The 12904-nt window shown below is 52.1% G+C and overlaps 4 protein-coding genes and 1 pseudogene across 4 annotated transcripts, besides 5 other annotated features; all 5 read left to right on the forward strand.

Annotated features, from left to right (window-relative positions):
* On the forward strand, positions 1 to 1464 carry Tc00.1047053507213.10 (hypothetical protein, conserved; the record flags this gene model as incomplete). Its single annotated transcript, XM_802325.1, has 1 exon — positions 1 to 1464. A coding segment is annotated over one exon (1464 nt), but the record flags the coding sequence as incomplete, so codon positions are not given.
* Positions 1 to 12904: a sequence feature (heterozygous, Esmeraldo-like haplotype).
* Positions 1600 to 1666: a sequence feature (T-rich).
* Positions 1808 to 2704, forward strand: Tc00.1047053507213.20 (protein kinase, putative; the record flags this gene model as incomplete). Its single annotated transcript, XM_802326.1, has 1 exon — positions 1808 to 2704. The coding sequence occupies one exon, from the start codon at positions 1808 to 1810 to the stop codon at positions 2702 to 2704; it is 897 nt and encodes a 298-aa protein (XP_807419.1).
* Tc00.1047053507213.30 (potassium voltage-gated channel, putative) lies at positions 2826 to 3719 on the forward strand (the record flags this gene model as incomplete). The annotated part of the gene is made up of 1 exon (XM_802327.1): positions 2826 to 3719. One exon carries the CDS (start codon positions 2826 to 2828, stop codon positions 3717 to 3719), a length of 894 nt encoding a protein of 297 aa, XP_807420.1.
* Positions 3882 to 3962: a sequence feature (A-rich).
* Tc00.1047053507213.40 (trans-sialidase, putative) lies at positions 5100 to 7283 on the forward strand (the record flags this gene model as incomplete). Its single annotated transcript, XM_802328.1, has 1 exon — positions 5100 to 7283. The coding sequence occupies one exon, from the start codon at positions 5100 to 5102 to the stop codon at positions 7281 to 7283; it is 2184 nt and encodes a 727-aa protein (XP_807421.1).
* Positions 7383 to 7403: a microsatellite.
* Positions 8981 to 9008: a sequence feature (AT_rich).
* Tc00.1047053507213.60 lies at positions 9733 to 12300 on the forward strand (annotated as a pseudogene).

Raw genomic sequence — 12904 nt, forward strand, 5'->3', positions numbered from 1 at the left:
CCTTTGGGAGACAAAAACTTTCGGGTGGAGGTTAGAGACACGAAGTTTAGGGACGTGGTTGGAGTGCCTGAGGCGCTGGAGGAGGTACAACAGTACGTGAACTTTCTCAAAACGCCGGAACGCTTCACACGGCTGGGCGGCAGACTGCCAAAGGGCTGCATCCTCACTGGAGAACCAGGGACGGGTAAGACGTTACTGGCGAAGGCTGTGGCAGGGGAGGCGAGTGTGCCTTTCTTCACTTGTAGTGGGGCGGACTTTATTGAAGTGTACGCCGGATCGGGGCCGAAGCGGGTGCGGGAATTGTTTGCGGCTGCAAAACGTGAGGCTCCTTCTGTGATATTTGTGGACGAGATTGACGCCGTGGGTTCACGCAGCAACGGCCAAGGGGCGTTGGGGTTGAGTTCCGAAGAGAATCGCACAGTGAACCAGCTGCTCGCCGAACTTGACGGTCTTCAAGCAAACGAGGCAGTCGTCGTGTTTGCCGCCACGAATTTTCCGGATAATCTCGACAAGGCTCTTCTGCGTGAAGGCCGTTTTGACCGCAAAGTGGAGATTCCTATGCCGGATCAGCGGGCGAGGGAGGAGCTCTTCGCACATTACCTCAACCGCATTGTTGTCTCCGATGCGGCCACCAACGCCCAGAGACTCGCCCGTCTCACACCTGGCGTGTCGCCGGCCACGATAGCAACCATCGTGAATGAGGCGGCTCTTGCGGCCGCGGTGCAGGGGGACGATAAGGTTACCGAACGGACACTTCTGCCAGCCATTGACGATGTTCTCGTGGGCAAAAAACACCGCAGCCGAATGTCGGAGGCGACGGCCCGTCGTGTGGCGCTTCACGAGAGTGGACACACGCTGATTGCTTGGCTTCTGCCAAGACAATCGGATGTTATCAAGGTGTCAATTACGCCAAGGGGTCCAGCAGCAGGCTTTACCCAGCAAGTTGGCAAGGAGACCTTTGATATGCCTACCGATGTGTCACTCTTCACAGACATTTGTGTTATGCTTGCGGGTCGCCTTGCAGAAGCGACGCGGCACGCTGAGCTCACGACTGGTGCACAAGACGACTACCAGCGTGCCACCAAGACGGCGATACACGCATTTTTGGCCTTTGGCATGTCGCACCATGTTGGTTTTCTCGCATTTGAACCACAACGGTTAGATGAGGGACGCATTTACCAGAAACACTCGGAGAAGATCCAGGCCGTTGCTGAAGAGGAGGCAGCGCGATTGGTTGGGACAGCCCAACAGTATACAAAGACCTTAATAGCGGAACACAAGGAGTTGCTGCATCGTCTGGCCGATGCACTTTTCACTAGGAAGGAGTTGTTGAAGGAGGATTTGGAGGCAATACTTGGACCCCGTGGTGCAGCGCGTTTGTCGCTGGAAGCAGAGAAGGCACTCACTGCATTTGTGCAAAAATCAGAGGAACATGGGACGACGGTGCGGAGCACTTCTGGGTGAGATCTGCCTCCTTGAATTCTTCTGTCAGTTTTCTTTTTTTCAGCGTGGCTGCGGGTGGGTGAGTGGGTGGGAAAAATAACCCAACCGCAGTGAACATATATATAATAGATATGTATGCTGGCGGTGGTGGTGGCATTATTTTGTCGTTGTTTCTTTTCCATCTTTTCTTTCTCTTGTTTTTCGTGTTTTTTCCTCTTTTTTTGTGAATTCACTGGGTCTTTGCGGAGGGCGTGCGGTTATTACGCACCTGCCCATCCCCGTGTTTTTTTTTTTCTGTTTCTGTTTTCCTCCTGCTTTCTGGCGACGGCGGCGGGGTGCGCGTCCAGGTTTATGAGGGGACGTGATGGATGAAGAGGAAGCGGAGCGCACCGAGGCGCCGACGGTGCGTGCCCTGTGCGATAACAATTGGGAGGAGCGTGTGCTGGTGCGCCGTGGGAAACACAGTCGTTTCTACCGTGTACATTGGGCAAAAGGGGGCCTCTGGCTTGGGCTCAAGGAGGAGGAGTGCGTGGATCCTCTTGCCACGGTACGCAACGTTTCACCGATACAGCGCCTGCATTCGAAGTTTATTCTACACCATTACGATATTTGCGTCGACGCCAACCGCGATACTCTGCTGTTGGTGTTGACAGAGTTGATGGACTATTCCCTCAGCGACGTGATGCACCGTCATTGCAGCCGCGGTCATCTGACGGAATGCCAAGCGAGGGCCGTAGCTTTTCTTACATTGCATGCCCTGGTAGACCTTCATGACAGGATTGGCATGGTGCACGGTGACTTAAGTCCCTCCAACATTTTGTTGCGTGCTACGGGAGAACTGAAGCTTGGTGATTTATCCAGTGCGATGCCCGTGAATGCGGCGGTGGACTGCTTTAGCGGCACGGTGCTTTATACCGCCGTTGAGGTGTTAAGGGACCGGCAGTGGGCTTCCAGTCCAAGCAGCGACGTATGGGCATTGGGTGTGACGCTGCATGAGTGTGTAAGCGGCAGCCATCCATTCAGTGGGAACTCCGACGAGAATTTTTGGGAATTTTTGTCGCTGATGGAGGCGGCGATGCAAGCGCAGCAACAACCCTTGTGTCCACCATGTTTTAGCCGCGACTTTCATGACATTCTATCAGCCATGCTTTGCTGGGACCCCGCTCGGCGGCCCACTGCCCGCTCGCTCTTGGAGCACGCATGGTTCTCCCAATACAGTGTCGCTGCTGCGCAGCGGGTGTTATGCCTCATTGCTCACTGACTCTTTCCTTGTGCATGTTTTATATTCTTTTTTATTTTTTTGGGCCGCCGCCTTTTTTTTTTTTTGCTTTATCGCGGTTTCCTCTGTTTTTGTTTCTTCCATGTGAGTGCGTAAGCCAACCATGAGAAGGCGGGCCGTCATCAATGCCGGGGGCCGAGTGTTCGAGACGCAGTTCTCCACATTGCTGCGCTACCCAAACACGCCATTTGCAAAGATGTTTCCGTTACCAGCAGGTGGGCGTAAGAAGTGCGAGTATTTTGTGGATGTCACCCCTGAGGTCTTTGAGAGTGTGCTGAGTTTCCTGAGAACGAGTCAACTGCATCTTCCAAAGGAGAACGAGCAGCTGCGGGCGGAGATTGTTCACTGCCTCAACATTTGGGGACTCCTTGAGCACGTCTTTCCTGCGGCCCCAGACGATACATCCGGCTCAGACATTGTCGAACTTCCGGGCATATGTGTGGTGCAGATTTGCGACCACATGCAACACGATCAGGGCGTCAAACGACACGCTCTCACCATCACATTTGGTGCAGATGGCTTTCACCTGCGGCGGCTTACACAGCGCATCCGCCGCGACTTGGAGGGGCTAATCTCCTCCACCTACTGGCAGTGCTGCCAGACCAACGAGCGCGCAGTCTTTTTCGTGACGACGAAGGTGGCAAACGGCACGGCAGATCTTCTGACAACATCGGTGAATCAACAGGTGATTGAACACACGGAGGCCATGGGGTACTCTTTGGCTTCTTCATACGTCACCCTCAGCCCCGACGTCGTTCACACGAGTGTGCGCATGCTCGTTCATAACTTCACGTTTCGGCGTGTGCGGCGAACAGCGTTAGAGGTGGGCGACGAATTGGCATTGTCAGGGGAGGGCGACGAGAAGGAGGGGGAGGTCATTGAAACCCACGAGAATATTCTCTCGATGCACGTCGGTCCACAGAAAAAATCGCTCTATGAGGAGCGTTCCCTGCCACCGAACAGCACTAAGGCATCCGACATATGGAGAGCGCATTAAACCAGCTAGAACAACACAATGGCAACACGAGCACCCGCCACAGCCACAACTTTTTCCGGTCGCTTCACCGTCTCCTTAAACTTCTATCCGCTCTCTCTCTGTTTCCCCTGATTGGCTTTTAGTAACGCTCTGCTGCAAATTGAATTACACACACAAGGACGTAAACAAAAAAAAAAAATAAAAATAAAAGGAAACAACAACATCAGCAAGAAGGGCAGAAAAACAAAATGAATAAAAGGAAAAGTCTCAATTGACATCAACCTGAAAATACACTTCGGGCGCAATTATAATTACCTATGAAATGCTTGCTGCCGTGGGGCTGTTGCCGGTTGTGGCTGCCACGGTAACGTACGAGCCGCGCTGCCGCGTGACCAAACGTATCAAAGGGCTCCACTGGGTCTTTTGGTGGAACCATCGCGAACGTGGTCCACTCGTATGAATTGGTGTGGGGCAACATGGACTGGCGCCAGCTTGCTTCGACAGACCACGAGTGAGCGGGCATGTCAACATTTACCAGCGCCACGGGGCAGCGCAGACCACGGGGGGCATACGGCGTGCTTGCATCTGTTTGAGCTCTGGCGAGCGCCACGCCGCACACATACCCGTAGGTGCTCGTTGCTTTGTTGGACCTGACAACTTTTCCTTCTTCAGGCACGACAGTTTCTGTCGCAGTGGTTGCGATCTTTCTTGCATGTTTATCCGTTCTTCTCCCAGCAACCCGAAGCAAATTGTGGCATATGCGGACGGCGTCGTGAATTATTTGTGTTTTGAAAGGTTTTAAAAAACAACGGGAGAGGCAAAAAGAGGTCTGAAATGCAAGTTAAAGGCCACGCATATATATGTAAGGACATTTTTGGTGGTTGAATTTGCTTGATCCCACGCCGTTCACACAGTCAGTGGGAAAGGCGTTCATTGGCGGATTGATGTCGTCTCCGTTGCGCAACATATGGGGCACTGCGAGGAGGGGACGTTACTTTTTTATTAGTGAGGAAACACAATGATATTTTGCATGAATAAGCAGGCTATGAGTGAGTTTGAAGCCAGTGGCATGCTCTCTGAGAGCCCATAGCTACTCCGCAGCCGCACTGTGCCTGAACGGTAAGGGCACGCACATACTCACACACACACATACGCAAACAGAAAAAAAAACAAAACGAAATACTACATTGACGATCCTGTGGCCCACCGTAAGTGATGATGGCGTTTATTGTTTTGTAAATTTCTTTCATGACCTTTTGTTCAATGCTAGGAGTTTTGTTCTTTCCAACTTCTTAGACACTTTAAGAAAGGAAGAAAACAAGCCCTACTCGCCACTGCGAATTTTGAAGGCACTGAAAGGACCAACAACAGCACACACATTGCCCACACACACGTATTAGTATGCTCTCACGTGTTGCTGCAATGAAGGCACCCTGCACACACAACCGTCGCCGCGTGACCGGATCCAGCGGAAGGAGGGAAGGAAGAGAAAGTGAGCAGCAAAGGCCCAACATGTCACGGCGTGTGTTTAATTCCACGGTGCTGCTTCTCCTTGTCGTGATGTGGATTTACTGCAACATTGGTGGAGCTGCAGCCGTTGTGGAGGGTAAGTCCGGGGATGCGCCGCTGCCTCAATGGGTCGATATTTTTGTGCCGAATAAGACGCAGGTGCTGGCCAAAGAGGGGTCTGAAACTGGTGTGAAGGAAGCATTTGCTGCGCCTTCTCTCGTCAGTGCTGGTGGAGTAATGGCTGCCTTTGCTGAAGGCCTGTTCGTTTATATCGTCCATGGACATGACTTGTTTGGGATTAAGCCTTACGAAATTGTGGCCGGGTACATCAAGGCTGCGGAGAAGTGGCCGTCCATTGTCGCTGAGGTCAATGCTGGTACATGGAGGGCACACACCGTTCTTGGCAGTAGGAATGGCGATGATCGTTTGTGTTATTTGCACGGGCCCACAGCAGTTGCAAGGGACAGTAAGGTGTTTCTACTTGTGGGAAGCGATACTGTAGGATATGACAATGTTGATAATGCGTGGGTGAAAGATGGCTGGGATATTCAACTGGTTGAGGGTGTGGCCACGCAGTCCAAGGACGGCGCGCAGAGTACAATGATCAGCTGGGCTGAACCCAAGTCGCTTTTAAAACAGATACCCAAACACACTCAAGATCAGCTGAGGGATTTTGTGACTGCTGGTGGCTCAGGCATTGTGATGCAGAATGACACGCTTGTGTTTCCCCTGGTGGCGAATGGGGAAAATTACCCTTTCTCCATGATCACTTACTCGACGGACAACGGCAATACCTGGGTGTTCCCAGAGAGCATTTCTCCTGTAGGATGCGTTGATCCCCGCATCACCGAATGGGAGACGGGACAAATTCTCATGATCGTTCAGTGTATGGATGACCAGAGTGTGTTCGAGTCGCGTGACATGGGGAAAACGTGGACGGAGGCCGTCGGGAAACTTTCAGGCGTGTGGATCAGGCCACAACCAGGAGCTCGTCTATACAAAATTTTTCGTGTGGGAGCCCTCATCACCGCGACCATTGAGGGAAGGAAGGTCATGCTGTACACTCAGAGAGGGTACACCTCGGGGGAAAAAGAGGCCAATGCGCTCTACATTTGGGTTACGGACAACAACCGTACGTTTTATGTTGGACCGCTTTTTTTGGAGGATAATGTGAATGAGACGCTTGCCAACGCCCTGCTGTACTCAGATGGTGCGTTGCACCTTTTAAAGGAGAGGGCCAATGAAAAAGACGAGGCCATTTCACTTGCTCGGCTGACGGAGGAGCTGAATACGATCAGGTCCGTCCTCAGTACTTGGGGACAGCTGGACGCCTCCTTTTCCAAGTCGTCCACACCCACGGCTGGTCTGGTTGGATTCCTGTCCAATGCAGCCAGTGGTGACACGTGGATCGACGATTACCTTTGCGTGAATGCAACCGTGAGGAAAGCAGCGAAGGTTGAAAATGGGTTCAAATTCACGGGGCCTGGGTCCATGGCAACATGGCCCGTGAACAGCCGGGAGGATAATAATCAGTACGGCTTTGTGAACCACGATTTCACTATTGTGGCGACGGTGATCGTCCACCAGGTTCCGAAGGAGAGCACTCCTCTGCTGGGTGCGGGTCTGGGGAACGGTGCCGGCAAGAAGTTCATTGGGCTGTCGTACAGCATGGATAAAACGTGGGAGACAGTGTTTGACGGGGCAACAAAAGCACAGGACACCACGTGGGAGCCGGGGAGTGAATACCAGGTGGCGCTCATGCTGCAGAACGGCAACAGGGGCTCCGTGTACGTGAATGGTGAGCTTGTGGGGAGCCCGGAAACGATACCAACACCTGAGGCGCGTGGGGCTGAAATCTTATACTTCTACTTTGGGGGAGGCGAGGGAGACAGCGACAGCAATGCGACAGTGACGAACGTCTTTTTGTACAACCGCCCACTGAGTGACGGTGAACTAAAACTGGTCAGGAAAAGCGACGATAAAAAAGGTAAAGGTGACGGCTCCATGCGGGGGGGCGTGTCTCGGGTGCTCCCGCTGCTTCTGCTGGGGCTGTGGGGCATTGCGGCCCTTTACTGAGAAATCGCAGTGAGGACTTCCTGCTTCCAGCGGGAACAATATGCGTCTTTCCACGCACCCTCCGAAGTAATTGACTTTTTGCGTGGACGCACCGTTTATTATATATATATATATATATATTTGACTACCCCTTTCTGCCCGCGTAAGTTTTTATGTAAAGTCACACTTTCCCTCCTGGGAATTCACCGCGGGGTATATGTTTTTTTTTTTTTGTATATTTGTTTTTTCTTTTTTATATGGTGGGATATTTTGGGAATGGCAGGATGTCTTTAATGTTTCCGTTGGCCGATGAAACGTGCAGTGGGCATTGAGCACCACGACGATGGTGCGACGAGAAAAAGGGAGGTTAGATGTAAAAAAAACGCACTGAGTGTCCCAATGAAAAGTAAGAGTTGTGTGGACACCAGGGGGGTGGCTGAACGGTCGAAGCAAATATATTTTCACTTCTGCATGAAGAGTATACAAGTCTTTTTTTTTTTGTTTTTTTTTGACGCGTCACGATGGGAATTTTTTTTTGTTTTATGTTTTAATGGGTGGGGAAAATTTGTCGAGAGGGGTTTTAGAAAATTTCTAACTTATTTTTATTTTAGGAAAATTATTGTGGGTTGCCGTGCCATCTCGAGCCTTATTGGCCTTCTCCCTCCCTCTTTGTCCGTCCTGCGCCTCTACCGCGTGTTTTTCTGCCCTTTCACTTGCGTGGCTCTCTCTTTTTTTCTTTTTTCTTTTTTTGCGTGTCTGCAGGCACACAACCGCACGGCGTACATTTTGCGGTGCAGTTGTATGCTTCTCCTGCACTCGGTGGTGGAAGCTGCGTGTGGCAGCTGCTTCATCACTCCGTGGACATGAAGAGAAGGAAAGAAGAGACAGTGGGAGTGCGTCGTGGTTCTCATCCCCTGTGGGAATGCTGCACGGCGTGTAGCGGTATTGCTTTTAAACGCCGAACCATCACGCACGAGGACGTGGCACGGAGTGTCAGATCTCTTTTTGTGTCTGCTGCTGTGGGTGTGGGCGCGGCCGCGTCGGACTTGTCGGCACGATGGCTGCAGCGTGTGGCTGTCACTCTGTTGTCTCGGGAGATATGCTACGACGCTTTCCCGTGTGTGTTGCTTCGGGGACAATGTGCCGGCGGCTGTGCGATTGCCGGATGGAGGGAGAGGCGTGGAGGGAAGTGCGTGAGCGCAGCGGTCAGGAGTCGCGCTGGGCGTCTCGCCGCGGAGGGCATTGCCCACCCAGCCCAGCACCGCTCCTGTCGGGCACCCTCTCTCTCTCACTCTCTGCAGCATCGTAGTCGACGCCAGCAGCACGCAGCGAGGCAGCGGATGCCACCACCGCCACGAGTGCGACCGGAAAGGGACACGTCTGCTGTTGCGTTTCGAGGGGGCACACCGTGTGGCACAGCGGCGTGCCCAAAACCTCCTCGCAGAGTCTGCACACGACACCGAGCACTGGATGCGGGGTGTTTGCGTCAAATAGGACACTGCGGTGGAGTCCTTCCTCCCTGCAGGTGGACGGACGCCTGTTTTTCTTCTTTTTCCCACCCAGGTGGATGGCTGCGCGATGACACCACAACGAGGCAGTTGTTTTCACCATGGAGGGGTGATATCAGCAGGGTTACGCATTGGGAATATGAACGGCGAATGCAGTAAGAAAGGGAGTTTTATGGCTCTTTTTTGCCGCGCGAATTGCAGAAATTTTCCATAAAAAATATATACATATATATATATACCTTGTGTGGGAGCTTTTCATGATGCATCGCTGTTGTGGCGTGTGTGATTTGGGGTGTCTGCGTGTGGCCGCTGCTGCACCGAATTCTCTTCCCACTTGTGTGTGTTTGTTTTCGTGTGTCATGGTTTATGCACGCATGTATTTATGTGGAGTGTGTGCGGTGACGGCAGTGCCACACGGGTGCGAGACCGTAGCGAGCGGAGTGCGTGGACGAACCCTCCGTGCGCACCACGTTGTTGTTGTTGTTGGCTCTCACCGAGACTCTTCTGGGTGAATGGTATCCACTTGCCGTCGTTGCGGTGGTCCTCGTGCATGTGGTGTGCATCGAACACTGTGTGGATGACTCTCTTGCTTTGGATGACTCGCTTGTTTTGGCTGCCAGTCGTTTCTGTGACTATTTTCTTTTTTATTCCTCTCTCGTTTGTTGGTTAATGTTCAGCTTTAACTCAATCCAACCAAGAAAACAATGAGAAACTATGCCTGCAAAGCAAAATAGAGTGCAAGGTGGCAATGCCAAGAGTCGAGCGTCTGCTGTGCCGCAGGGAGATCGTCAGAGGAGAGCGAGGCCGGTGTCCTGCAGCGACACATCAACCGGCCGCGACTCACACAAGAAAAGGGAAAGCGCGGCGACCGCAGTGGACCATTAGCAGCACCGTAGAGGAAATCCTGCTGGAGGGAAGCACTAGCAGCACCAAAATGATGCTGAACGATTTCCTTTGGAATTATGTTGGCGGCAGGGCGGCCGTTGATGAAAGACTACAATGTGACGATGGAGATGTTTGTTCAGGAGCCGGATGATTACGTACAAGACCAGCGGCTTCCTGAAGAAATTCTTAACTTAACTGCGTACCAAGAGCTGGAGGCCATTACTAAGCCGCTTCACGAAGATGTGCTCTCCCTCGGGCGACGTAGGGACTATGAAGGAAAAGGATACGATCACTCCTCTTGCAAGGGGAAAACCAAACGGAGTACTCACGCAGGTACTGAGAGAAGCGAGGCGGGAGGCAGAGGAAAGGCTAAGACGAACGCAAGAAATGAAATTTACCATTTCCACTAATATCGAAGATGTACTGTTTAAAGGAAGAGCTCGTGTCAAGGAAATGAAGCTGAACGACTTTCTTACGAGGGAACTGGACGGCAGGGGCGTTGTGGACACCAATCGGGATGTCTTGCCGGAGGAGTTTTTCAAGGACCCCACGAAGTATATCCGTGATAAAGGAGCGTTGAACGAAATACAGGCATCAGGTCATTATTTGAGTATGAAGCGAGCTGTAAAGGGTGAAGTGATCTTCGATGAGGATATACGCAAGCTTTGTGATAAGGGTGTCAACAATCCACCGGGGTGGTCATTAGCTGCTGCGGAGGTAAAAGCAGCTGTTCATAACTCCACCAAACATTTCTTGGATGCAGCCGCCGAGGGGGCGAGGAGCCCAACGACGACGAGCGCACCGGAGAAACTGGAGGGATGCTACGAGTCTGTGCACAATGCGAGGCGGAGCCATGCGGTGGAACTTCCGGACGGCGTGGAGCGAAAGAAAACAGGGACGGGAATGGGGGGTGCATGAGGGGAAGACAGAACAGTCACGGTCGTACAAGAAGGCTGACGACGCTATCGAAAAGAATGACGCTGTGCAGCAATTCGGTGCAGCGTCTCCCGTGTTGATGGTGCTCGCCTCGGAGAAGGGATGGCCGTACTCGTGGAATACGATACAGGATCCTCCTAAGGACGTTTTTGTGAACTGTGAGGTGGAGCGAGTGTGGCAGATCGTCAGGGGGCGATCTCACCGAGTGGTTCAACAGTCTTCCTGGGGCCTACTTTACGCCTGGGCGACGTGTGTTGATTGGGATGCCCGAGATCGGGAAGTCGATGGCTGCCGGCTCGTACCTCCTCTACCAGCTGCTGCACTACGATGTCGAGAAAATCCAAGTGGTAGTCCGCTGTTTTGGTGGAGGAGATGCGAACGTGTTTGACAAGACCATCCAGACGGTGACAAGGTACGTGGGTAGAAAAATATCCCAGGACTTTTTGTATGATTTGTGGCATTTGAAGATGAAGGGGGTATATTATCTACGATGTGACAGAGAAAGGAACACCGCCAGAGAAAGGTTCTGCGGTTTTTGATGAATGGGCATGATTGTGGTGGCATCCCCAAACGTGCGCAACTATGGTGAATGGAAGACGCAAGCAAACGCCGAGCGAATCATCGTGAATTGCTCCGACGGGATGGATGTGAAGGCGGTGTGCGCCTGGATGAATCGCGATGGGACTACTGATGAGCAAGCGGAATACTGGAGGATGGTCAAAGGACGCATGGATAAAGTGGGGCCGATTCCACGTTACATCTTTGATGCGAAGAAGTTCATTGCACACTCTGCTGCCACTGAGGAATCCTTGGATGGGGTCCAGTCTCGGGATGGTGAAAGGCACTTTATACCTCGTGGACTGAGACTGTGGTATTCTGAGAATCCGTCTCAAAAGCTCGTGAGGGTTGTCCGAGCAAGAGGAGAGGTCGGTGCTGAGGGATTTCTTAACGCACCGATATCGCTTTGCCTCGGGCGTCGAATAACGCACTATTTTGGGAAACGTGATGAGTGAGAAAGATATTTTTTTTTTTGTTGCTGGTATTGGGGGAGAGGAATACTCTTTTGTGTGAATGTACGGGAGGGTTTGGCTTGCGAGTGTTCATTTTTTGGGGAGTTTGCCAGTGCATTAGCAGAGGACCTTGAGCTGAAGCCATCAGCAAGTTGTGGAGGACAGTACGCAGTGCCAACGTTAAACCTCAAGGGCACCCCAACGATTCATATGGATTGGTTTCATTGAAGAATTCTTCTGAGAGGGAAAATTTGAAGTATCGGCTGCTGTGCACACCGGCGGTTGGGAACTTTCCACTGGTGGACCCCTTTTTTTCTTTGTGGAGTCACGACGGAAGACGCTGGTCGGGCTGCGGATGGATACGGTGGGTGGGCATCACACGATAACCAGCACTGTGAGGCAGTTCACTGAGTGCCTGGCGGCATATTTTAATGGTTGGGAGGAATTTATCCCGAGACATGTCGTGGGAGATGATTTACGTGCAGCACGCCGATGAATGACTGGCGGAGATGTGGTGTCGACAATTCCGATAATGTGAGCGACGATGAAAGCCGTGAAATAGCGGGGTCCTGGAAGGAAAAGGTGCGCCAGTACCAAGTGTCAATATCATCCGGAGACTTTAGCGGATATGCAGCTCTCCGAAGTGAGGAATAACCACGGAAATAGGAGAACAAATTGGGGAATGGGGCAGCTTTGATTTAGTAAAGAAAACACTTTTGGATTTATATATTTTTGGATGCTTATGTGTGCATACGCTGCAGGTGCACCAGCACCAGGCGGTGGTACCGCACACGAATGCCAAAATGTCCAACGCTATTGTTCGTAGCGGTGGCCGAAGAAATTAGGGAGGGCATGGGGTTGCTTGGTTTTTGGTGAAAAACATTGGGTGATTTTCTTATGGTATGTTACTTGTTCGTGCATACGAGGCATAATTGGAGAATTGCACCTTAGTTGGAGGATGATTGTGGCTGGCATTGTTGCAGTATGACTGCGTTGTCCATTTTCTTCTATGGTGTTCTAAGCCCCATCATTAAAGGAAGCATCTTTAAGGGATGGACGAGGCATAAGTTCTATTGAGGAAACAGTGCGCTTCGTGTGACCGCGTGGAGTGAGGCGCCGCGTCATGGATGGGTGAGGATCCGTTTCCGCGTGTGGCTCTTTGGGTGATTGCTTGCTCCGCGTGCGTTGTGTGCTGGCTGCGGGGCTGTGGCCGTATCCCGTTGGCCGTGGGATTGAGCTGGAGGCGGAGGCTGTGTGTTGTTCCTCCTCGTCCACGGTAGGTGACTGCTGGCGGTGTGTGCGT

This window comes from Trypanosoma cruzi, genomic scaffold (assembly GCF_000209065.1).
Source record: "Trypanosoma cruzi strain CL Brener 1047053512977 genomic scaffold, whole genome shotgun sequence".
Taxonomy (NCBI): domain Eukaryota; phylum Euglenozoa; class Kinetoplastea; order Trypanosomatida; family Trypanosomatidae; genus Trypanosoma; species Trypanosoma cruzi.